The sequence below is a fragment of the Rattus rattus genome, chromosome 1 (assembly GCF_011064425.1).
Source record: "Rattus rattus isolate New Zealand chromosome 1, Rrattus_CSIRO_v1, whole genome shotgun sequence".
NCBI classification, from domain to species: domain Eukaryota; kingdom Metazoa; phylum Chordata; class Mammalia; order Rodentia; family Muridae; genus Rattus; species Rattus rattus.
In genome coordinates, this window is record NC_046154.1 from 33,433,472 (window position 1) to 33,454,983 (window position 21,512).

Genomic DNA, 21,512 nt, shown 5'->3' on the forward strand with positions numbered 1-21,512 from the left:
AGAAGGTCCCTAGCTCAATCTCAGAGCAGAAGGGAGGGGCTGCTGCTTGCCCCCAGGAAAGCAGAGTTGAGGAAGATTGGGGGATCATGCATAGCCGGCCAAGACTAGGCAGTACTACTGTTTAGACAGCATAGGAGAGCCAGGCCCAGCCCTGGAGTTCGATTCCAGTGCAAGCTGGGGTCCTCCACTATGTTACTGGCTCCAGTCAAAGCTCGCAGGGTGTCCCAATGCCCCTCTTCTCAGTACTGGGGATATGGGGCGAATTGGGATGATGGTAACAGCTCCGTAGAAGAAGGGCTTCACAAGGAGGCTGAGAGATCCTTCTACCAGGAAGGTCGGTTCCGCACCCACCCGGACCCCAGTTACCTCGGCCCAGGACGCGCTGGTCCCCCTCCACTCGCAATCACTTGGTCGGCGCCACTGCATCTTGTGTGTGCCGGGCCCGCCCGCACTGCGGGGACAGGCGCGGAGCCGCCCTGGGCGTGAGGCACTCTCGGGCCGTGGTCTGGGACGCGCGGGCGGGCGGAATGGCGCGGATCCGAGGCTGTTAGCGCGGCGGCGGGCACCGCGGGAAAGCCATGGCCCGGCGGCGACGCCGCGCCTGCATCGCCCTCTTCCTGGTGCTGCTCTTCGCCTTCGGCACGCTCATGGGGCTGCGCACGCTCAAGGCCCCGGACGGGCTGCCCGCACTGGGCCCAGGCCCGGAACTTGCACCGTTCGAGCGGCGTCCCGAGGGGAACCCTGCTCCCGCTCGGGCCCCGGCTGCCCCCGCTGCGCCGCCGCCACCTCCGCCGCGCACCGCCGCCCCGCGCGCCTCGCTGGGCCCGGCCGAGGCCGATCCCGCGCCCCGGCAGAGCCAGCGTGTCTACTCCGATCTGCACGCCTTTTACTACTCGTGGTACGGGAGTCCGCGGCGCGAGGGCCACTACATCCACTGGGACCATGTCATGGTGCCGCACTGGGATCCCAAGATTTCGGCCAGCTACCCGCGTGGCCGCCACAGCCCTCCAGATGACTTGGGCTCCAGCTTCTACCCGGAGCTGGGGCCTTACAGCTCGCGGGACCCCGACGTGCTACGAGAGCACATGATCCAGCTCAAAGAAGCAGCCATCGGTGAGGCCCCCGTTCCCCTGGCCAGTCTGTCCCCCAGCTTCCCTTCCTTCCTGAACCTCAGTTCTTGATGCCCCGCCACAGGCTCCCGGGTCCCAGTCCCCCGCCAGGCTGACCTGGTAGCCCTTCCCTCCCACTCTTATCCCGGGTCCACTACACACGATCGCCCCTTCCAATTTCCTACTGTACTTTCTGGGCCTTTCTGACCCTCCACAACCCCAGTACCCTTCCATAGGGTTGTTGGGGTGTGTGCGCAGCAGAGGTGTCTCACGCAGGGACAGTAAAAAGAGCAGCTGAGTCGGTTGGTCTTTCAGGATTTAGGAGAGTGAGGCCTGGGGATCCCGGCCCTTCCAGTCTGGGGTTCAAAGGAGAGCCTGAGGGGGCTTCTGCTTTCACAGCAAGTGCAGGGGAGTGCAACAGCTATGAGGTCCGTCTAGCAGGGCGCAGGGTGGGCACAACACAGGAGTGTTTTTATCAACTCCCCAGCCAGCAGAGACTTTGGAGAACCTTCTGCATTACAGGCTGGGGTAGGGGAGGTTCATTTAGTTTAGATCTTGTCACTGAATTCTGCCAGCTTTTAAAGATATATCTTGCTATACCTTGACGTGGTTTATAAATAGGAGGGAGAGCTACAAGGTCAGGATTCAGGTTTAGTGGTGCATGCCAGAACCGTAGCACTTGGGAGGGTGAGGCAGGAGTCCCAGTTTGAAGCCAACCATGTAGTATAGTAGCCAGGCTACACAGTGAGACAGTATCTCCAGAATAATAAATGAATAAACAAATAAGGAGGTGTGGGACATACAGAAAGATAATTCGGATGTGGGCTATGCTTTCTAGATGGCAGTCAAGGCAAGAGCTCTCGCCCCTAGGAGCATGGAGATAGGACTTTTCTTCAGGTAGGACTTCAGAGGTAGGGCTGTGACTTCCAGATCAGTGTGGCATGGCTACTCTTTCCTCTTCGTTCTGCTACTTGATGCGGCACTCCTAAGGCTGGCTCCTTCGGCAGCAGCACTTCAGCACTGCCGGAGTGGACAGCTCCGAGACCAGCTGAGCCCTGGGCCTCAGCTCTGTCTAGGAAGCTGGCAGGATCCTGGCCCGAGGTTTTCTGGAATCATGCAGTTGGAGGTGATTTCGGATAAGAAAATCTCTACGGAGAGCCGAGGTGGCGCACTGTGTGCCACTGAAGGGGTTTCTGTATGTTTAGGCGTTTTGGTTCTCTCCTGGTATCCACCTGGCATGGCTGATGATAACGGGGAGCCCACAGACGACCTGGTACCTGCCATTCTGGACTCTGCCCATCAGTACAACATCCAGGTGAGTCCTCTCATTCTGGAAGATGTCCTTTCTTCTCCTCCCTCCCTTTCCCCTACTCCTCTTCTGGAGTTTCTCACAGTTTGTAACTTCCTGACAGTCCTGGAACTTGCTCTGTAAACCAGGCTGGCCTCCAACTCAGAGATTCACCTGCCTCTCTCCCTCCCAAGTGCTGGAATTAAAGGAATGTGCCACCACCACTGCAAAGGGGCACCGCAATGCCCCTTCTCTGCCATAAGGTTAGTGTGGGGTGGCTAGGGATGACAGATTCATAGCAAGTGCCCTGTACTGGAAGAGGGTCTAGCAGGCTGTGCCCGCATCAACTGCTACCATCTTTATTGAGAAAACTAAATAGGGGACAAAGAAGTATCACTTTCTAATATTTACCTTTATTTTTCAAATTTTGTGTGTGTTTATCTCTGTGTGAGGATGTGCAGGTGCCTGCAGAGGCCAGAGGCATTAAGATCCCCATGGAGCTAGTTGAGAGTCAGCCGACGTGTGTGCTGGGAACTCAGGTCCTTTGGAAGAGCAGCCAGTGCATTTAACCGCTGAGCCTTCTCTCCAGTCCCTTCACTTTTACTGAGTAATAGAGGCTAGGTTGGAGACCCTGATCTTGGATACTGGGCAGGCAAGAGTCAGATGGACCTGCAGACAGAATTCTAGACTCCACTGCATGTAGCACAGGACAGCGCTGGGCCTCCATAAGCAGGCTCACCTTTGAGTGCACGGATACGTGTGTGGCCATATTCCTCGACACATCAATAGAGGAAGTCAGTCCAACTTCTGTGGTGAGGGGAGAAAAATGACAGAGAAGCCCCCTCCCCTCCCGAGGTCACCCCTGGCAGGTTTAACAGATCCTGGCACATTTTCCATTGGCAGAGAGTAGGCATACATCTCATTGTGCTCATGATTGGAGGTGACAGAGATGGAAACTTGAACGCCATCCTGCAGTGACCCAGAATGCTTCCTGGATACCCTGACGTGGAACATGGACAAGCCTTCCCCCTTCATTTTTGATCCTGGCCAGGCATTCCTGAACGCAGCCCCTCCTACAAGCCAGGGTTGGGGGCACTAATCTGTACGTGTTCTGTATTCGCCTGACACGCGATTCCTCTATTTGTGGCAGGTGGCCTTCCATATCCAACCCTACAAGGGCCGGGATGACATCACTGTCCATGACAACATCAAGTACATCATTGACACGTAAGATGGGGATCTAGCTGGGAGCAGGGAGAGAAGGGAAGGAGGGCCTGGCCAGGCAGTACGAGGCTGGAATATGTGTGTTCCAAGCAGTTGTTTCACAGTGAGGTGCTGGGTTGAGCCAGGTAGCTGAGTTTCAGTCTGGTTCTGGGGCCATAACTGAGTCTTGTTTTAGTGTCCAAGTGTTTCATACATGCTTGTACATATTTACTAAGATACTGTCCAGTGCCCACATATATTAGCTATTATCTTTAGCGACGTTTCTGACTTGGTACTTAGAATCTAGTATTTGGGGGTGCAACAGAGCTCCCCAACCAAGAAGTGAGAAACGACAGTAATCTGTAGTATGAAAAAAATAAATAAAAACAATAAAAAGCAAAGTGAAGTTTTGTGTTAAGAATGTGCCCAAGAAGGATTTTTTTCTTTTATGGTTCTGGAGATCAAACTCAGGGAGGCTCCTTTGCATGCTCAGCACGAGTTTGAGCTAGTACCTTCTGTCCCAGTTTTCACGGAATTACTTTAGAATGGTGATGTGTGCTTCTCTGCGAGGACAGGTTCTATGTCCTGACATCTAAAAAGCTGACTCTTGCTTTCTGTGTGAGAACACAGTCTGTTGGCCATCTGTTAGCTTAGCAAGAGCCCTCACCAAGCACCAAAGTTGTTAGGCACTTTTGATCTTGGACTTCCCAGCTCCTAGAACTGACATATATAAATGTGGTTGTTAAGCTACAAGGAATGAGTGGGCCTAATTTAGGCTGGCCTTGAGCTCTTTTTGTTGCTGAGTGTGACCCTCAACTCCTGCTCTGTTGTTCTTAAGCTTCTCAAGTGCTGGGACACAGGCATGTGTCAACTGGCCAGAGGCCCTGGATTTAGTAGATTCAATCCCCAACTGTTTTTTAAAAAAGTTTTATTTATTTATTTTTTTAAAGATTTATTCATTTATTATATATAAGTACACTGTACGTGTCTTCAGACACACCAGAAGAGGGCATCGGATCTCTTTACAGATGGTTGTGAGCCACCATGTGGTTGCTGGGAATTGAACTCAGGACCTCTGGAAAATAGTCGGGTGCTCTTAACCACTGAGCCATCTCTCCAGCCCAAAAGTTTTATTTTTTATTATATGCATATGTGTGTCTGTGTGTGCCCAGAGGCCAGGAGTTACAGGCATGTAACAAGTTGCCTAATGTAGGTGCTGGAAGCAGAATTCAGATTCTCTGGAGGGACAGCAATTACTTTTAATTTCTAGCCATTTCTCCAGCATAATGGTTCTTTTAAAAAGCATATTTAAAGTAATTTTAAAAATCATATTTGCCCTCCCCACTCCTCCCAGATCCGTCCCTCATCCCTGCTCCCAGTTTTTTAAAATGTCGGCTCTGGCTAGGCATGATGGCACATGCCTTTAATCCCAGCAATTAGAAGGTAGAGGCAGGTTAATTTCTTAGTTCAGGGTTAGCCTGGTCTAGTGAGCTCCAGGCCACATGAGATGCCGTATCAAACAAAATATTGATGATAGTGATGATGTCAGATCTGCAAAGCTCTGGAGAAAGGAGAAATTGTAGGCAAAGGCCAGTTAGGAAGTGGAATCTCATGGGTAGTAGCAGGAATGAAAATTGGTAAGGTCAGACCAGAAACGGTAATCCTTACAGGTCATGGTAAGGAGTGGTCAGATCATACCCTATAGGAAGGCAGGAATGAAGGCTAGACACCTATTAGAAGGTGGCCAGGCTAGGGAGAAGAGGCTTAGGGATGACAGGTCAGAGGGGGCTGAGAAGGGAGGCAGGCTAATACTTGGAGGCATAGGCTCAATATGTGACCTGCTGGATCCCAGACTGCTGTGAGCACAGAAAAAGATCTCCCCTGTGGCTAATCTTACCACAACCAACTTCAGCCTCTCCCTCCTGCTCCTCAGGTATGGCTCCCATGGTGCATTTTATCGGTATAAGAATAGCATGGGCAAGAGCCTCCCACTCTTTTATATCTACGACTCCTATCTGACATCCCCCGAGGCCTGGGCCCACCTCCTGACACAAAACGGGCCTCACTCTATCCGAAACACTCCCTATGATGGGGTCTTCATAGCTCTGCTTGTGGAGGAGAGCCACACCCACGACATCCTTGCTGCGGGATTTGACGGAATGTACACCTACTTTGCCTCCAATGGCTTCTCCTTTGGCTCCTCCCACCAGAACTGGAAAGCTGTGAAGAATTTCTGTGATACCAACAACCTCATGTTCATCCCTAGTGTGGGGCCTGGGTACATTGACACCAGCATCCGGCCCTGGAACAACCACAATACTCGAAACAGAGTCAACGGCAAGTACTATGAGACAGCCCTGCAGGCAGCCCTGACTGTGAGGCCTGAGATAGTCTCCATCACCTCCTTCAATGAGTGGCACGAGGGCACACAAATCGAGAAAGCTGTCCCCAAGACGACGCCGACTCGCCTGTATCTGGACTACCTGCCTCACCAGCCCAGCCTTTATTTAGAGCTGACCCGACGCTGGGCAGAGCACTTCATCAAGGAAAAGGAGCAATGGCTGATGTGAGGGGACCATCACTATCACCCAAACAAACCTCAACAGATCACCAAGCTGGTTCAGCTGAGGATACAGGCACTCATTGGTCCCAAGCAGCAGCTGGGAGCTTGTGGGTAGACCAGCTAGCTCACAGAGAACAGAGCCTGGCACTTGGACTGGTGGTGCTGGGAAGCAAGGCATGATGAAGCGGGAGGGGACAAATGGCTGCAATGGCTTAAGGAAGCTCCACGGCCCTCAGCTTTCAGCTGCGGCAGGCAGTTGTATAGTGGAGTTGAGAGAGCCACTCTGCTTGGAAGGGTCTCAGGGTTCTAAGCTAGCATGCACCGTACTTCCTTTGGACAGCCACCCTGCCACATCTTCCCGAACACAGGGAACATTTGACACTTCTAAGAGGACTTTAAGGTCCTTCCAGTAGACTCCTGTGCCCGTTATCAGGAGTACTGAGCACCCACACTCATTATCAAGCACCTGCTGTCAGGTGCTGGGGAACTGGAGCAAGGTTTCTTTCCCAAAGCTTACAGGATCCTGCTTTTGGTTTAATCGTGTAGCTAGCACCTCGGCTGTTTTCGCTCTTTGCAGCTACACCCAGGCCTGGGAGTTCAGCTATTTTCTGACAATACCTCTGTGCTCCGGAGCCTTTCCCAGATGAACATTTAGCTGCAGAGGGGACTAGGTCACACCTTTTAGCGGTTTAGGCCAGGGAGGTCACTTTCAGTGCTACTGTGATTTGTACTAAATACGAAATGGTTTTTGCCGGTGCACATTCCTCTTGCAGCCCTCATAAATGCTGACCATGGTCAGTTTGTGACAAATCAGTGTACGGCTGGGCTTAGTCACAGAAGATTCTAGGAGCTAACATGCCAGAGCTTATTTACAAATAAACTAATGCTACATGCAAGGATCCTTGTTCAAGTAAAACCTGATGAATGTTTTTAGCAAGATTCTTGAAAAGGAAATGTTCACTGGAACCTACTGGACTGGTTTACAGGCTAAAGCTGAGCCGTAACTCTGGGAAATGGATGGAGACAGAGGATGAGGTGGAATACTGGTCATTTCAAGGACAACCAGCCCAGTCACTGACACTAAACCCCACCTGACAGATCAGCTGGGCTGACCACCCAGCTTGTAGCTTAGCCAAAAGGGCTGGATTTAATCAGTGATAATTTTAACCCATGCACACACACACACACACACACACACACACACACACACACACACACACACACACACACACACACAGTGGATATAGCAAGGCAACAGGCAGGCATCCTCAGTGAAACTTAGCTTTTCTGAAGGCTAGCCTACATCAACAGCCATAATGCACATGTGCACATGTATATCTTGACTGAGAAATCCTACCCTAAGGAAATAGATCGAAAGGAAAAATAAACCATTTACAACTGTTTGTAGAAGAAATATTTAATAATAAAGAAATACAGTTCAAATACTTAAAAATAATTATGTAAATACCCAGTAGACATATGAACAAAGATGACTTCTGAGTTAAATAAATTAAACAGAGAACTATACCAATAAATAAGAAAGTCACTGGCTGAAAACAGTCAAGATTTTATTTTTCAATATTATTTCATTTGGAACTCCTAGAATAATTTTCTCCAAATGACCACTCTCCTGTACCCAGAAAGCTCTGGCCAGGGCTCCTAGACTTTGCTGCATTGGTCCTGAGACTTCTAGACTGCATTAGTGCTTCTGGCTGGTTTGAAACCAAATTTCACTGTTCACCAGAAAGCAGCTCTTAATGCATTCTAATTCTGCAGTCAAGTTACTTAACTTATAGGCAGGGCTGGGGTGAGAGGGCACTTAAAATAGTAAGGTCACTCTAAGGATGTTCTTCCCTCCATTCTCCGTTGACATATGAATCTACAGAGTAAATATAACCTTCCCCTGGGTGCAAGGCTCAACCCGCAGCTTCTGGCTGGCCTACAGGATTCAGAGCCAAGGACACTGCCTAAAAAGCTAGGCTACAGATGTAGCTCCAGGAACCTCAGCCAATGAGGCTTTGCCAACCTGTAGTAGACACATAGTATCCAGCATGGTTCTTGGGTCCTCCCAAGTTTCATGAACAGGACCCCTGTGAAGGGAGCAGCCCATATTTCCCCTGGAGGATGGCTGTAGTGTTTTCCAGGGCACTGAGGAAGACAGAAGGCAGTTTAAGAGTTTGACTTCTCAGGGCACTGAGCCCACCAGAGTCTGAGTAGCCTCTTAGGGATTACCGTCCCACTGTTCAACACACTTGAATCTGAAAAGGCCAGCCATACCAGCAAACGTAGTCCCTGCCCACTTACCACCTCTCTGTGGCCTTAGTGGCTACAACCACGCAAAAGTAATGAAGGTATGTATGTTTTTGGTCAAGTTTTTTATTTCAAGACAGGGTTTCTATGTGTAGCCCTGGCTGTCCTTGACCTCACAGAGATCTGCCTGCCTCTGTCTCCCAAGTGCTGGGATTAAAGGCCTGCATTAACGCTGTCTGGCGAATCTGTATTTTAAAGCTTCTCTTTCATCCTCCCTCCCTCACAGACCCCAGTGGCACGAGAAAGATACTTACCAGCCTGAGCGAATAATGCCAAACTTTCCAGGCACAGACAAGTCAACCACAGTAGAGCCAAGACGACACTCAGGGCTTTCACTATCCCCAATTGGCCCCCCATCAATGACAAGGGACAAATGAGGCCAGAGGTCTTGGAACTCCTGAGAATGAGAGGAAGGGCATGGCTATATTAATTCACCTCGATCATTTGGCTCACATTTAAATTGAAGCATTGTCCTCTAAGCAGTGGAGAAACCTCTTAGTTATGGTCAGATAAGTCATGGGCACAATTAACACCCAGGATCCAATATGCACCAAGTCTGAAGCCACCTTAGGGATACACTCCAAGTTACATTTTCATAAAAAAAAAAAAAAAAAAAACAAAAAAAAAACAAAAAAAAAAACCTTAATGTAATAAAAGGAAATCCCAAGTACTGCAGGGATGGGGGAGGCCTAGCTCCAAAAAGTGGCATGCTGGGTATGAGCCAGTCTTTCCGCATCTGTGTGAGTCATATAAATGACTTCACTCAGGCGCCTACAGTGACGCTCCAGCAGCCCGATCCTAGACCTCAGTGAAGTTAGGATCAGAGCATGGTTGTGGGTGTATTGTTAACAGAGCTAGATTCCCTCTGCCCCAGGTGAAGAGTCTTCAATGCAGTTAGGCCAGGGTCTTGGCAATAGGGGAATCACAATACCAGCTACAAATCAGATAATGACTATGCTGGTCCAGGGGTGTTGACAAGGTAAGAACTTACCCCTTCTCTGGGAAGATTCCCACCCGGCCCCACAACGTATAGCCACCAAGAGCAAATAAAGCAGACACTGCATTTCCAAGGCCCCCAGGTCCGGCATAGAAAACCCCATCCCTTTACTGCACCTAATTTAAGTGCTGTAAGAACAGAGCGAAGGTTCTTTGCCTGCTCATGTGCCCTAAACCACACAGTCGAAGGGTTACGGTGATCTTGTCTCAGGCCTATCTGGCAAGTAAAAATAAAATAAGGTCAGGAGTCAAAAATTAGGTGAGGCCAGGTGTGCTGGTACAGAGCCAAAAATGGGGAGGCCTGAGGAGCCTCATTTTGAGTTTCAGGCAGCCTGGGATACACAGTGGTCCCTGTCTCAAACAGAAACATGTCCCCTCCAAAAAGAAAGAGACCAGAGAGAACTGGCAACAAGTTGGGACTGGGACTGTCATTTAATGGCCATGTGACAGAACAGAACTAATATTTCAAAGTCCCAAATTCTTCTCAGCACTGTTGTCAAGTCTCTGACAATTACTTCCCTCACAAAGCTGTCTTTATTTCCTGTAATCTGTTGTTTTTCTTTGAGATAGGGTCTCTCTATGAAGGCCAGAAATTCATTCTGTAAATTAGGCAGGCCTGGAACTCAGTGATCAGCCGTGTTCTGAGTGATGGTTCACCATCACCCCAGCATCTTTTCTATTATTATAGATGCAAAAATACATCTGCTCTCCCTTGGCACCTGCTCCCCCTTGGCCCATCAAGAGAAAACAATTCCAACACTTTCTAAAAGAGATAAATAAAGCTTCTAGGGGCAGGAGAGATGGTTCAGCAGTTAAGAGCACTGATTGCTTTTGTAGAGGACCAAGGTTCAATTCCCAGTACCTACACAGCAGCTCATAACTGTCAGCACCTCCATATTCCAGAGATCTGATGCCACCACCCAGACATACATGCAAGCAAAACACCAATGTACATAAAATAAAAATAAATCATTAAAAAAATAAGTCTCCCTAAATAACTCAGGCTGACCTTGAGATTTTCTTACCTTGGCCTCTTTGTTCTGGCATTACGAGTGCACCACCTGCCCCCTTTCAAGATTCTTTCATTTGAATACCCTCCCCTAACCAACACCAAATGGGTAACCTTTTCACCTACGCACCATAGGCCCCAATTTCTGCCAGGCAATCCCATTACAGTGTTAGCCATGTTGGTTTTGAGGAAACAGCAGTTTAACGTGCTGGGGTCAATTCTCACCTCAACACTCAGAGAACTGGCCTGGGAGCTGAGGTTGGCACTCGTGAGTGCAAGTGGTCCCCCAAACATTTGGGCCAAGTCCAGCATAAAGGCATGGTCAGGAATTCGGATGCCAACGAGCTGTGAAGCAAAAGGAAGAGAGAATATGAGAAAGGCATTAAGGGCCTGAAGGAGTCTGATTTAGATGCAGAAAAAGCTAAAATCTGACTCACAGGAGTAAAGGGGTTGAGGTCTTTGTTGAGCTCCTCTGAGCGTTCCATCACCAGGGTCACAGGTCCTGGGAACAGGTCTTCCAGGAGCTCCCTAGGTACTCTCACCTGACAGTACCTGCAGGCAAAGGAGCACAAATCCACGCCAAATCACCCTGATGAACCTTTCCTGGACTTAGGGCGGATGCCAGAGAGGTCCTCTGCGTGTATAACGAACGATATCTACCTAACTCTCTACACTTCCTTTTCCTCGGGGCTCTGACATTAAGACAGACTCCACAGAGTATCCCGGGCTTTTAGTCTTCACCCTTGTTTTGGGGACAAAACCACAGCGCCGTGACACGTGAATACAACTCCAAATTGTCTTATCTTCTGGAAGACATTACCCCGAAACCAGCCTCCCCTCTGCACATCACAAGAGCACCAAGTGAGGAGTGCCACGCTCGCCTAACTCAGCGTTTCGACCCGCTGTCTACAGAGGATCCTGGCAAGCGTTAAGCGTTCCCAACAAATTTCCAGTTCCGGATTCCTCGGTGAGCCAGGACAAGCCCCTCCCGCGCTCGGCGCCTCAGTCTCCCAAGGCTGTCACCGGAAACCCCTCCCGCGGTGCCGCCCCCAACGGGGCCGGGTCGGGGCAGCCTTACCTGTAGACGTCGGCCACGCGGCCCAGGCACACGGCCAGCGGCTTGGCCTCACTGCGGCCCTTGAGGCGATACACACAGCTCAGAGCCGCCGAGCAGCTCGCCGAACAGGCCAGACCGTACAGCGTGTCAGTTGGGACCGCCACCACGGCGCCGGCGCGCAGCTCGGCCACGGCGGCCCGCAGCGCCTCGGTCCAACCGGAGCGCTCGGGGCTTGCGGCCTCCACGGCCTCGCTCTCCGGAAGCCGCAGCAGCCGGGCCCCTGGAAGCGCCGGAGCGGGCGCGGGAGGGCGTAGAAGGCGGCAGCCGCGGCTAGAGCCCGCTGGCCCATCGCTCAGCCCCATGCCGGCCGCCACAGCGGCCCTCAGCCCCGCACACGGACGCGCAGTAGACATCCGTCCAGACTCGCTTCCGGGAGGAAGTGACGCACGAACTCAACTTCCGGCCCGCGAGCCTCGGCCCCGCCTCCGCGCCGGGCAGCTTAAAGGGACCGCGACCCCCATGCGACTTGAAGGAGAACGGTGGGGACGGGGCGGGGCTCGGCTTAGCGGAATCATCGCGCGGCGCGGGGGCGGGGGCGGACTGCAAAGGGGTGGAGGGTGGGTGGCACGGGCGGCGATGGAGTGGGGCCCCGGCGCAGGCTGGTCACGGGGGTGAGAGCGGGCCCGCGGGGCGGTGGGTTGGGGCCGCGATCTCGCGCCGCCCAGCGCCGGCCCTGACGCGGTCTCTCTCCGGGGCAGGGAGGCTGCCGGCGTGGACCGTGGGAAGGCGGGGCTGGGGCTCGGCGGGAGGCCACCCCCGCAGCCGCCCCGAGATGAACGCGCCCAGCAGCTGCTGGACGCCGTGGAACAGCGGCAGCGGCAGCTCCTGGACACCATCGCCGCCTGCGAGGAGATGCTGCGGCAGCTGGGCCGGCGGCGCCCGGAACCGGCTGGTGGCGGGGTCAGTGCCCACTCTGGGCTGGGCCTGGGGAGGTGGGGTCTTCCCACTGACTGCACTGGCCAAGCTCGCGCCCCCGCCCCAAAGGAGGCAGGTGGAAGAGCATCCCCACGGCTTTACACTTAATTTCCTTTGATCTGAGTGAGGTTTTGAAAAAGTATGGTACTGTCGAAATGCCAAGTGGCCATATTCTTGCGGGGCCTAACTTAAGGCCTTTCCTCCGGGCTCATTTTCCCCCATTTCTGTTCCACCTAGAACGGTTCAGCCAAGTCCGGAGCGTCGCCCCAGCCATCTGTATCCACCAGAGGTGGCCTTCCAAAGGATGCTGGCGATGGAGCTGCAGAGTCTTGATCATTCCCTATCCGGGCACCCTGACTTCTATCCCTTTCCAGGGCCGATGGCTGGACTCTGACCAACTCCCTTCACCAAAAGGGGCCAGTCTTCACTGGCAGTTGCTGGTACTTGGCCCTCAGCCTGGGATGGCAACTCTACTAACAGCTGGGTTCATTCCCACGTCGTCCTGGCTGAAGGCAGTACTGTGCTTTGAAATGTAGCCAATGAACATCCAGTGTTGAGTATTCGGATTCGAGAAGGCCAGCAGTGCTGGCCGGAGTGGTGTGGTCTGCTTTGGGGGCTCCAGGTGGTATTATATGTTCATTTCATGCTTGGGGGGCGCCCAGCCCCACAAAACACTTCAGCAGAGTCTTGATTAAAAGGAAACATGCAGACCCTTAGTGACTGACCTTTCCTTTCTGTCCCTCCAAGACTTGATGGCTGGTAGTGGGAAGAGAATCTCAACCAGGGACAGGGATGGGAAGTAATGCCACAGGTACTACCAGATTTAAATAAGCATTTAATTAAGATTTCATTAGTATTTAATATTGCTTTTTTCAATTCCAAAAAGTTAAATTTTCACTTCATAGCAGATATCTTAAAGTACAATATTAAGTTTATACAAAATGAGCAATTAAGCAAACACCATTATTTCACATTCTTCAAAAATACAAATTCGTATTCTTTTTGGGGGTTGGAGGTTTCTTCCTTTGGAAGTACTGAACCTGTAACGTTTTCATATCGCTCAGTGGAAGTCCGTTGTTCCCATGGTTTACATTTAAAATAAATTTGATACTTTTACATAATTCAAATAAAACTATTTGGGACTTAAAAACTTGTCACCAAGACCACTGGCCAATGATTAGTTTGTGTTAGAAAAGAGAAGAGTTTGTGGCCTTTTCTGGCTAGATTTGAGCCAGACAACCAGAAAAGCCTGTTTTCCAGCCACCATCCCCAAAGTGGGACAAGGGGGAGTTCTCAGGAGAAGGGCATAGCTGCCCGGAACTCCAACCTCAGTGACATTTTCTCCAAAGCACAAAAGATGCAGACTGTCGACTCAAACAGCCCTTGGGAAGCCTGAGAACACCCGAGGCAAGGGGAGGCAAGCCCCTGACTTGGCACCTCAAGGGCCATGAGGATATTGCAATAAACACCCTAGGTTTTGATGGAAAAAAGTTTTATGAAAACAGTTCCTGTAAAAAGAAAAAGTAGAAATTGCATTGAATTGAGAAAGTGACATGACATCACCCATTTTTGTCCCAGTAGGCCACCACCCAAGGAGCAGTATATGATTTTTAAACGCCAGTTCTAGAAAAAGTTTGTACTATAATATATCTTGACAGATCCAATTTAACTTGCGCTTTCAATGTGGACTGAGAAGCCCCTGTGCCACCTGGAGAAGTGAGAAATGCCAGGCTGATGACCAACCTCCCCAAGAGCAGGGGCATAAGAAACAAGACCCCTTTTTCTTACCCCAAGACTATGTAAGAAACAGACCAGACAGACAGACCAATCAGAAATATGTGGTATCATCCAGTTTTGTGGCTCATCCCCTTCTACCTCAGAGATGGACAATTTCCCACCCATGTCACAGCAAAACCACTTGCAAACTTCATCTGTGAAACTCTCGCTTTGGCTGAAGTATATTTAAAATGCCTCTACAGCCGGGGATTCAAGACTAAGTGGGAGCTGGTGAGGGAGATTATTAAAGGCTTAGGAAGTGGATTTGATGAAGCATGGAAGTCGTTCTGCACCAACACCGGGGGTGCAGAGAGTAGTACAGAAATGGCTTGTGCTGCCTGCCTCTTCCAACATATTTCTGATTGGGGGTGTGAAAAAGCCGTAAATGTGCAACAGTAGCGCAGGTCCACAAATCAAGTCTCAGTGACGCTGGAGAAGCCTTTCCCTTCAATGGATGGGATTACAGATATGAAAGTCAAAGGTGCCAGGATTCTACCTAGGAACAACCGACCCTTCCTTTCAGGAATTGTTTCTGTCCTGTGGGGAGAGGGGAAAGAGAGCAGGGGGACCAAGAAGCGGTGAAAAGGAGCTTCAACAACGGTCTGAAGGAAACAGCTGCAGCAGTTCCTCCGAGGGCCTGAGGGGGGTGCCCCGGACACACGGGAAAGGCTTGCATAGATTGAGCAGCTGCTGAGATGCTAAGAGCGGTTTCCAATGGACAGGTTCAACACAGAGCTGAAAGAGCAGGAAACCAGGCCAGGCCAGGCCAGGCCAGGGCCATGTGGGATAACGACTGTCAAGCTACGCATATATTGCACCCAAGTAAGTGCTCTTTTTACACCTCAACTTAACTTTTATTCTGAGCAAAAAATAAAACTTTGTGGAAAGTATATATGTATATATACATACACAATAGAAATTGCACCAATTGGGTTAAAGATAAAGTAACCTAAAGTGCTTTTTATTTTATTATTTCTTTAAAATATCAATATGAGGTTCTGCAAATTTGTCCCTCTGGACACATTCAGCATCATACAAAGCCTCAGGAAAACCTCAGGCACTTCCATTACCCCGTCAGCCTACTGCCTTAACTCGGAACATCACCTTTTCCCATTTATTGACTCTGAAAGGGAAGAGAAGCCCTGCTACCTTCTACCTAGAGGGCTCTCCACATCTCAAGGCCTCTCCTAAACTAGAGTAAGTCAATAAATGACAGCACTCCTGTGGCCAAACTAGTGCTGCCCCATGAGATTGGTCAGACCCCGTCAGGGAGCCTGAGCTATCTTCCCTCGGCCTTACCTTCCTGCCTGGGAAGGGCCACATTTATAAGGCAGTTTGGTGGGACCAAGATTACCTGACCACCTCCTAGGTCCACAGCCCCACTGCTGACCAGTGGTCACCCCAGTAGGCTCTGCAGGGGGACAGTGGTGATGGCTGCTGTGGAAGGAAAGGCTTAAAGTGACCTGCTTGAACTCACTCTTCTTGGCCTTACCTAACCTACGGTCATTCCCTGGAGAAAACACTCTCTCCATGGAGGGTCTTTCTGGCTCTTGTTTAGCTGGGAGACTCCCTCTTCTCCAAGGTCCTTGGCATTAGGGGTTGGGCTTGTGGAAGGATGGGGGAGGACTGCTGGTAATGATGGCAGAAGTGTCTGCCATGTGTCACACGGCAGCTCTGCACAACCACTGACTGCAAGCAAAGCCCTCACTTTCCAAAAGCTCTTTGGATCTGAGAGTCTCCTGTGTTCTAAAATCACTGAACTCCTTCACCTAGAAACACTTTGGTCTCAACACTGCTCAAATGTTTCTTCACCACCCCAACTGTGGAGGGTAAAAAGCCAATGACCCAGGAATGGACATTAGGAGCACAGCCCTAGCTAACCAAGAAGCCATATTTAAACCATTAAAGCCTTCCACACATCCTCCCTAGGCTCCTGTTTCCTATGTCAGCAGCTCCCAGCCATCAGAGGCAGAGTAAGCGGGAGGGCTATCACTGCCCCTTGGTACAAGCTCACTTGCAAAGCTTCCCGTGAGTGCAAGTCCCAGAGACAGCAAAGGACAAACCTACACCCAAGCAGCTGGTCCCCAGAAGGACTAACCATTGTGCCAATAGAGGGCTCTTCCTACCTTTTGGATTTCTGCCGAGGTCTATGGTCACCCAAACCCATCAACTTTTTTGGGGGGGAGGGGTGTAGAACATCAGAAATTCACATTCCTGGAATGGGAGATCAGCTGCTTGTACCTGTGCCGCTTCTCAATACTGCTGCTATGACCCTCTTGACCAGTTGTCCTTAAATATCTTGCCTGAAGACAAGGGTCACCATCCTAGCTGGCCCTGAGGAAAGGCTCACACCAACCTACACAGCTCTCTGGTTGTCCTGTTGGGGCACCGGACCCTGCTTCTTGTGGGAGGCAAAGGCCTCCTCTAGTCTCTGGATCCAGCTACCTTCTGAGCTTGCCAAACACCAATGGCCACCAAAGAACAGCCACACCCCATTCTCCTATAGATTGTACTTATGTTTGAAGAGGCAATAACCTGGAGTCAAAGGCAAGGAGATGGGTGTAATTCTATAGACTAATAAAAAAAGTCCTGTAACAACTCAACGAAACACTCCAAATGAGGTAACTGACTGCGAGCTTCAGGCTTTTTGGTGGAAGGGGATTTTTTGTTTTACCCTGAGTAGAATATCATCATTTTAGGTTTTTATTCCTGTTTGTTTAGAGATCACGTCACCCTTTGCACTGTATGAGGCTGTATGCAAGTCTAAGAGACGAGAGCGATGCAGGTGGGAGAGGATGACGGAAAAGCCTCGCTAGAACTGGGTACCAGATGCCTGCCGACCGCCTGCTGCCTCGTCCAGCTCCCTTAGCTCGTACTTTCCCTGGAAAAGCAGCCCTTCTGCTCTGAGGAAACAAACGTCACCCAAGGCAGGCAGACCCTGGCAGCCGCTGGCCACGAGCCTCTCATTTACTTTAGGATAAAATAAGGCGCTTCCTTAGGAGAGATGAACTCCAAGCCTCAAGCACTGACAAGCACTGAGCAATGGGAAGAGCCCAGAAGGCAAACTCTGTGGCTGTGCTAGAGATCGCTTTAGCGTTATCAACAGAGCTGTCAACAGTTGCCTCGGCCCTGCAGAACCACATCTTCACTATGGCCAGGAGGCCTGCAGCTGCCCCCTAGGACTGAGCAGGATACAGGGCACGGCCCTCTGCATCTACTCCAAGCTCCACAGAAACCAAGCCAACAACAAACACCTCTCCCTGTCTAACTCACAGCTCTCCTCTGCCCTTGCCACTACCCGCTGTCACAGCGCGGTGGTCTGGCCCTCCAGGTGCTGCCTCAGATTAAAGACACAGAAGAGCAACACCCGGCACAGTGAACTCTCCTGCCCAATCCACAATGACCCCAGTGCAAATGATGGGCAGTACCAAATTGATGGAAACCACACCCTTTCATTTAGAACTTTTATGCATACAAGTAACCTTAATTTCCAAGTTCACATAACAATAAGCAAAAGTGACATACAGTGCAGCCAGACAGTTCACTTATAACTTAGCTTTTTTTTTTGTTTTTTTTGTTTTTTCCTCCAAAGATCAGTTCCTTAAAATGGATGTTCCTGGGGTATGAGTAAAGAAAATACGTCTGAAAGGTGAGGCTTTCAGATGGCAGATTTCTTCATCCTTCCAATTTCTGACCCCATGACGGCAGGCAGCATCACACCCGGCCGGCACTCCCTGCTCACCCTGTTCCTGGAGGGGTGCGCACAGGCCCTTCCCCTGGAGAAGCTGCTGGCCAGGCTCTTTCCTCTACCCCTGCAGTAGTGCTTCACTGTGAACCGGATTGGACGGGGTGTCCAGGCTCTGGAGGGACAGGAACTCTGACACATCCATGGCACTTAACACTTGGGAGGGTCTGAGGGGCCTCAGCCTGTCTGCTTTGCTCACAGGAAGAGGGTCCGGTGGAGGAGGGGGCAGGGATGAGGGAGAAGTCTAGGGTGGCAGTTGCAGGCTGGGCCCATCAGGAGGCTGGGGGTTCGGCTCTGGAGGGGGCGGGGAAGAGCATCCCTTTCTCCGGCCGGCCGCCCGCTCCTTCGCAGAGTCCCGGCACGCACACTGACACTGACAGGCCTCCTCTTGTTTGATGATGATCACAGGAACACTGAGGCCAATCTGCTGAACAGAGCTCCCTGTGAGAGAGGCGAGAGAGACTGCTCTTCAAGTGGCCAGGAACAGGCATGAGGGGTAGGGGAGTAAAGGGCTGGGGAGAACTGAATGCTGGGAGGCAGGCATGATAGGTAGGAAAGACACCATGCTTTGGGTTTTGCTGTGCTTTAAATTGGTCCAGGTTCTTTCTCAGGGAAAAAGCCTGTGAGGATTCTCCCATCCAAGATGATGCTTCCTTCTTAGAAGAGCTATCCACATAATCTAGGTGCACCCTGTCTCCCTGCCATGTCAGTGCAGCGATAGCAGACACTACCCTTCTCCTCTTCATACTCTGGGCTCTTCCTTTTATTAAACTTGCAGGCAGAGAAGTGCCCACATCTTTCAAGGACCAGCTGGCTCCCCCTGCTCTCTTCCTGCCCCAGGCGGTGGTCCCTGCGGGCTGTGCAAGCGACTACCAGTGATAGGCAGTACTGAGCTCCAGGCACTGCACACAGCACTGCTGCTTGCATTCTAGAACTGTCTACACAGCACAGGACCTGCTCAGACCCCAGCCCCTTCTCTATGTGGCTCATGTGATCTCCTAGTCAGCCAGCCTTGTATGTGTGCACTCACATGCACTCTCATTACACCCTCACGTGTGTCACGCACACGTATGCCCTGTACTCAGTCAGGCTCTGTGTATAACAGAGCTGAAGGCGAGGAAGAGGTCACAGGGTAGGAACAAGGTGGTCAGAGGCTCCCTATAAGTTCATTTATGACCTCTGTGAGTCAATGAATCTCTGTGGGCCCCCATTTTTTCCAAGACAAGGTTTCTCTGTGTGTAGCCCAGGAAATCACTCTGTAGACCAGGCTGGCCTCAAACTCACAGAGATCCACCTGCCTCTGCCTCCAGAATGCACACACGCCACCACCGCCCAGCTCTCCTTAATTATTTCAGTTAGCTAGCCACTGCAGGATTTTACCAGACTGACCTTGAAGTCACTATGTAGCCCAGGCTAACCTGGAGCTCAAGAGCTAAATTTTCTCAGTCATCTTGGCCTTAGCCTCACAGTGCTGGCAGTGCAGGCTTGCACCACCATGCCTGGTTCTGGGTTTAGTACGTAAAAAGAAAAGGTTTCAAGTGAAAGTTCTGGCTGGGATACAGCTCAGTGGTAGAGAGCTAAACTCGCATGTGTGAATTTCTGGGTTCAATTCTCAGTCCGAGTGAAAGAGGAAACGAACACTCAGACAGAGTTGAGTCCCTTCCAGCTCTGTTTCTGCCCTAGATGCTGCTGCTTCTTACTGTAATTAGACAAGAGCCCCAGGAGTCCACTGCCCTCTTTAGCATTAACTGTGATTTAACCTTCTCCCCCTGGTTCTTCTTACAAGCTCCATCCAAGGGGAAACACTTGGACTACATAAAGAATGGAGCCCATGTTTTCGCCAGCAGCATCCTGGCTTGTGGTCACCACAAGAACATGGGCTACTCAGTGAACTACAGAATGTCAACTTAAACAATTAACAAGTGAAGCCAAGGTCAAAGAGGCCAGAGAACTTCCTTTAAAGCTAATGAGGAATTTCATACCTGTGCTACTGGCTACTGGTACTGCGGTGGTAAAGTACACCTGCTCCACTTTCGATGCTTGCTGCTGAGGGAAACACAACACAACAAAATCACATTGACAGCCACTCCACTGCGGCAGCCATCCCAGGCTCCAAAGCACCCCCAGCTGCAGCGATCACCCAAGACAGAAACCTCAGTGTTTGGGCTTCTTGTTTGTGCACTGGTATGAGGTCACTGCCCTGTTTGACATTCATGCTGACATATAGCCAGCTTTGTCCCCGTTACTTCGCTGTCTCCCAGCAGCCTAGTCCAGTGGACTGTATGTGTTGAGACCCCCTTCAAGGTTGCTTTTCTCAAGCGATGGCCTTCTCAAGAGGAAAGTCTGGGCTGGTTTTGTCCACCCTGATTCTCCTGTGCAAGCTATGATGTTCCTTCCCGCCTCGGGGTCTGCAGTGTTCACTGGGCTGTCATGAGCACACAGCCCTCCAAGGCTCAGGACTGTCCCACTGTTGGGCTTGGACTTGGCTAGACCAGATTCACGTGCAATGAGCTGGACTTTGTCACTTGATTTTGTCTTTTGACACACGTTCTCATGAACTTCTGATGCACCTGCCTCTACCTCCCAAGCTGAGAGTGAAGCCAAGTGATTGAACTGATTAGATCCATGTTTCCCTATAAAAGCTGGGGTGATGACTGAGGAGCCTGTCAAGGGCTCTGAAGATGAATGAGATGGCACACGAGACACTCGGCTTAGAGCCAGCACACATCAACCAGCCTTCGTATGGTACCATCAAGACCATAAACTGCTCAGGCACACGGTCCTCAGGAGGCTAAGGCTAGAAGCCCAAGGCCAGCCTTGGCTACATAGTAAGTTTAAAATCAGATCTAATGCAAGATACCTTCATCTCAAAAAATGAAACCAGCAAAACAAAACAAAACAACAGCAACAACAACAAAAAACCCCAACCAAACAAACTTGTATTACAATTGCACTTTACTTCCTATTATAGTAAAGGTTTTCAAGGGGTTGGAGAGATGGCTCAGCACTTAGCAGCACTGGTTGTTCTTCCAGAGGACAGAGTTCAATTCCCACCATCTACATGGCCGCTCACAGTGGCACCTACATGGCAGCAGTCTCTACCTCTAGTCCCAGGGGACCCAGTGCCCTCTGCTGGCCTCCACAGGCACTGCACACATGTGGTACACAGACACAAATGCAAGCAAAGCACCCACTCACAGAAAAAATATTATTTCTGTATTCTTCAAGTCTTGTCTTAAAGGGGCATCCTTTTTTGTTTGTTTTTGAGACAGCATTTCTCTGTGTAGCCCTGGCTGTCCTGGAACTTTAACTACCTCTGTAGAGCACTGAGATTAAAGTCATGCACCATCTCCCCTGGCTTTAGGAGGTCTCCCAGCTCTAGGAGGTCTGTCTCTGTGTCTGTCTGTCTCTCTGTCTGTCTCTCTCTCCCCTACTTTAACGCACAACAAAATGGACATAGAACTATAAAATGACCTGATGC

General features: G+C 50.7%; 4 protein-coding genes across 5 annotated transcripts in view; 2 read left to right on the top strand and 2 right to left on the bottom strand.

Annotated features, from left to right (window-relative positions):
- The first annotated feature begins 496 nt into the window (after nt 1–496).
- On the top strand, nt 497–7,535 carry Maneal (mannosidase endo-alpha like). Of its 2 annotated transcripts, XM_032898368.1 has the most exons (4): nt 497–1,113; nt 2,315–2,424; nt 3,548–3,624; nt 5,534–7,535. In XM_032898368.1, exons 1-4 carry the CDS (start codon nt 579–581, stop codon nt 6,168–6,170), a joined length of 1,359 nt encoding a protein of 452 aa, XP_032754259.1. In that variant the 5' UTR covers nt 497–578; the 3' UTR covers nt 6,171–7,535. The 2 variants fall into 2 exon arrangements, with proteins under 2 accessions (XP_032754259.1, XP_032754268.1); XM_032898377.1 differs by lacking the exons at nt 497–1,113; nt 3,548–3,624 and having other exon boundaries at nt 2,354–2,424.
- Nucleotides 7,536–7,564: 29 nt separating this feature from the next.
- Yrdc (yrdC N6-threonylcarbamoyltransferase domain containing) lies at nt 7,565–11,990 on the bottom strand. Its single transcript, XM_032898392.1, has 5 exons — nt 11,557–11,990; nt 10,916–11,030; nt 10,704–10,823; nt 8,728–8,870; nt 7,565–8,311 (listed from the first exon to the last, which is right to left on the bottom strand). The coding sequence occupies exons 1-5, from the start codon at nt 11,946–11,948 to the stop codon at nt 8,239–8,241; spliced, it is 843 nt and encodes a 280-aa protein (XP_032754283.1). The 5' UTR covers nt 11,949–11,990; the 3' UTR covers nt 7,565–8,238.
- Nucleotides 11,991–12,112: 122 nt separating this feature from the next.
- On the top strand, nt 12,113–13,226 carry C1H1orf122 (chromosome 1 C1orf122 homolog). The gene is made up of 3 exons (XM_032898406.1): nt 12,113–12,206; nt 12,294–12,495; nt 12,748–13,226. The coding sequence occupies exons 1-3, from the start codon at nt 12,172–12,174 to the stop codon at nt 12,841–12,843; spliced, it is 333 nt and encodes a 110-aa protein (XP_032754297.1). The 5' UTR covers nt 12,113–12,171; the 3' UTR covers nt 12,844–13,226.
- Nucleotides 13,227–17,718: 4,492 nt separating this feature from the next.
- Nucleotides 17,719–21,512, bottom strand: part of Mtf1 (metal regulatory transcription factor 1) — a 41,839-nt gene continuing 38,045 nt past the window's right edge. Inside the window, 4 exon segments of the mRNA XM_032898356.1 lie at nt 17,719–18,198; nt 18,200–18,278; nt 18,281–18,472; nt 20,014–20,077. Of these exon segments, the coding sequence (XP_032754247.1) occupies nt 18,093–18,198; nt 18,200–18,278; nt 18,281–18,472; nt 20,014–20,077 (441 nt within the window). The 3' untranslated portion in view covers nt 17,719–18,092.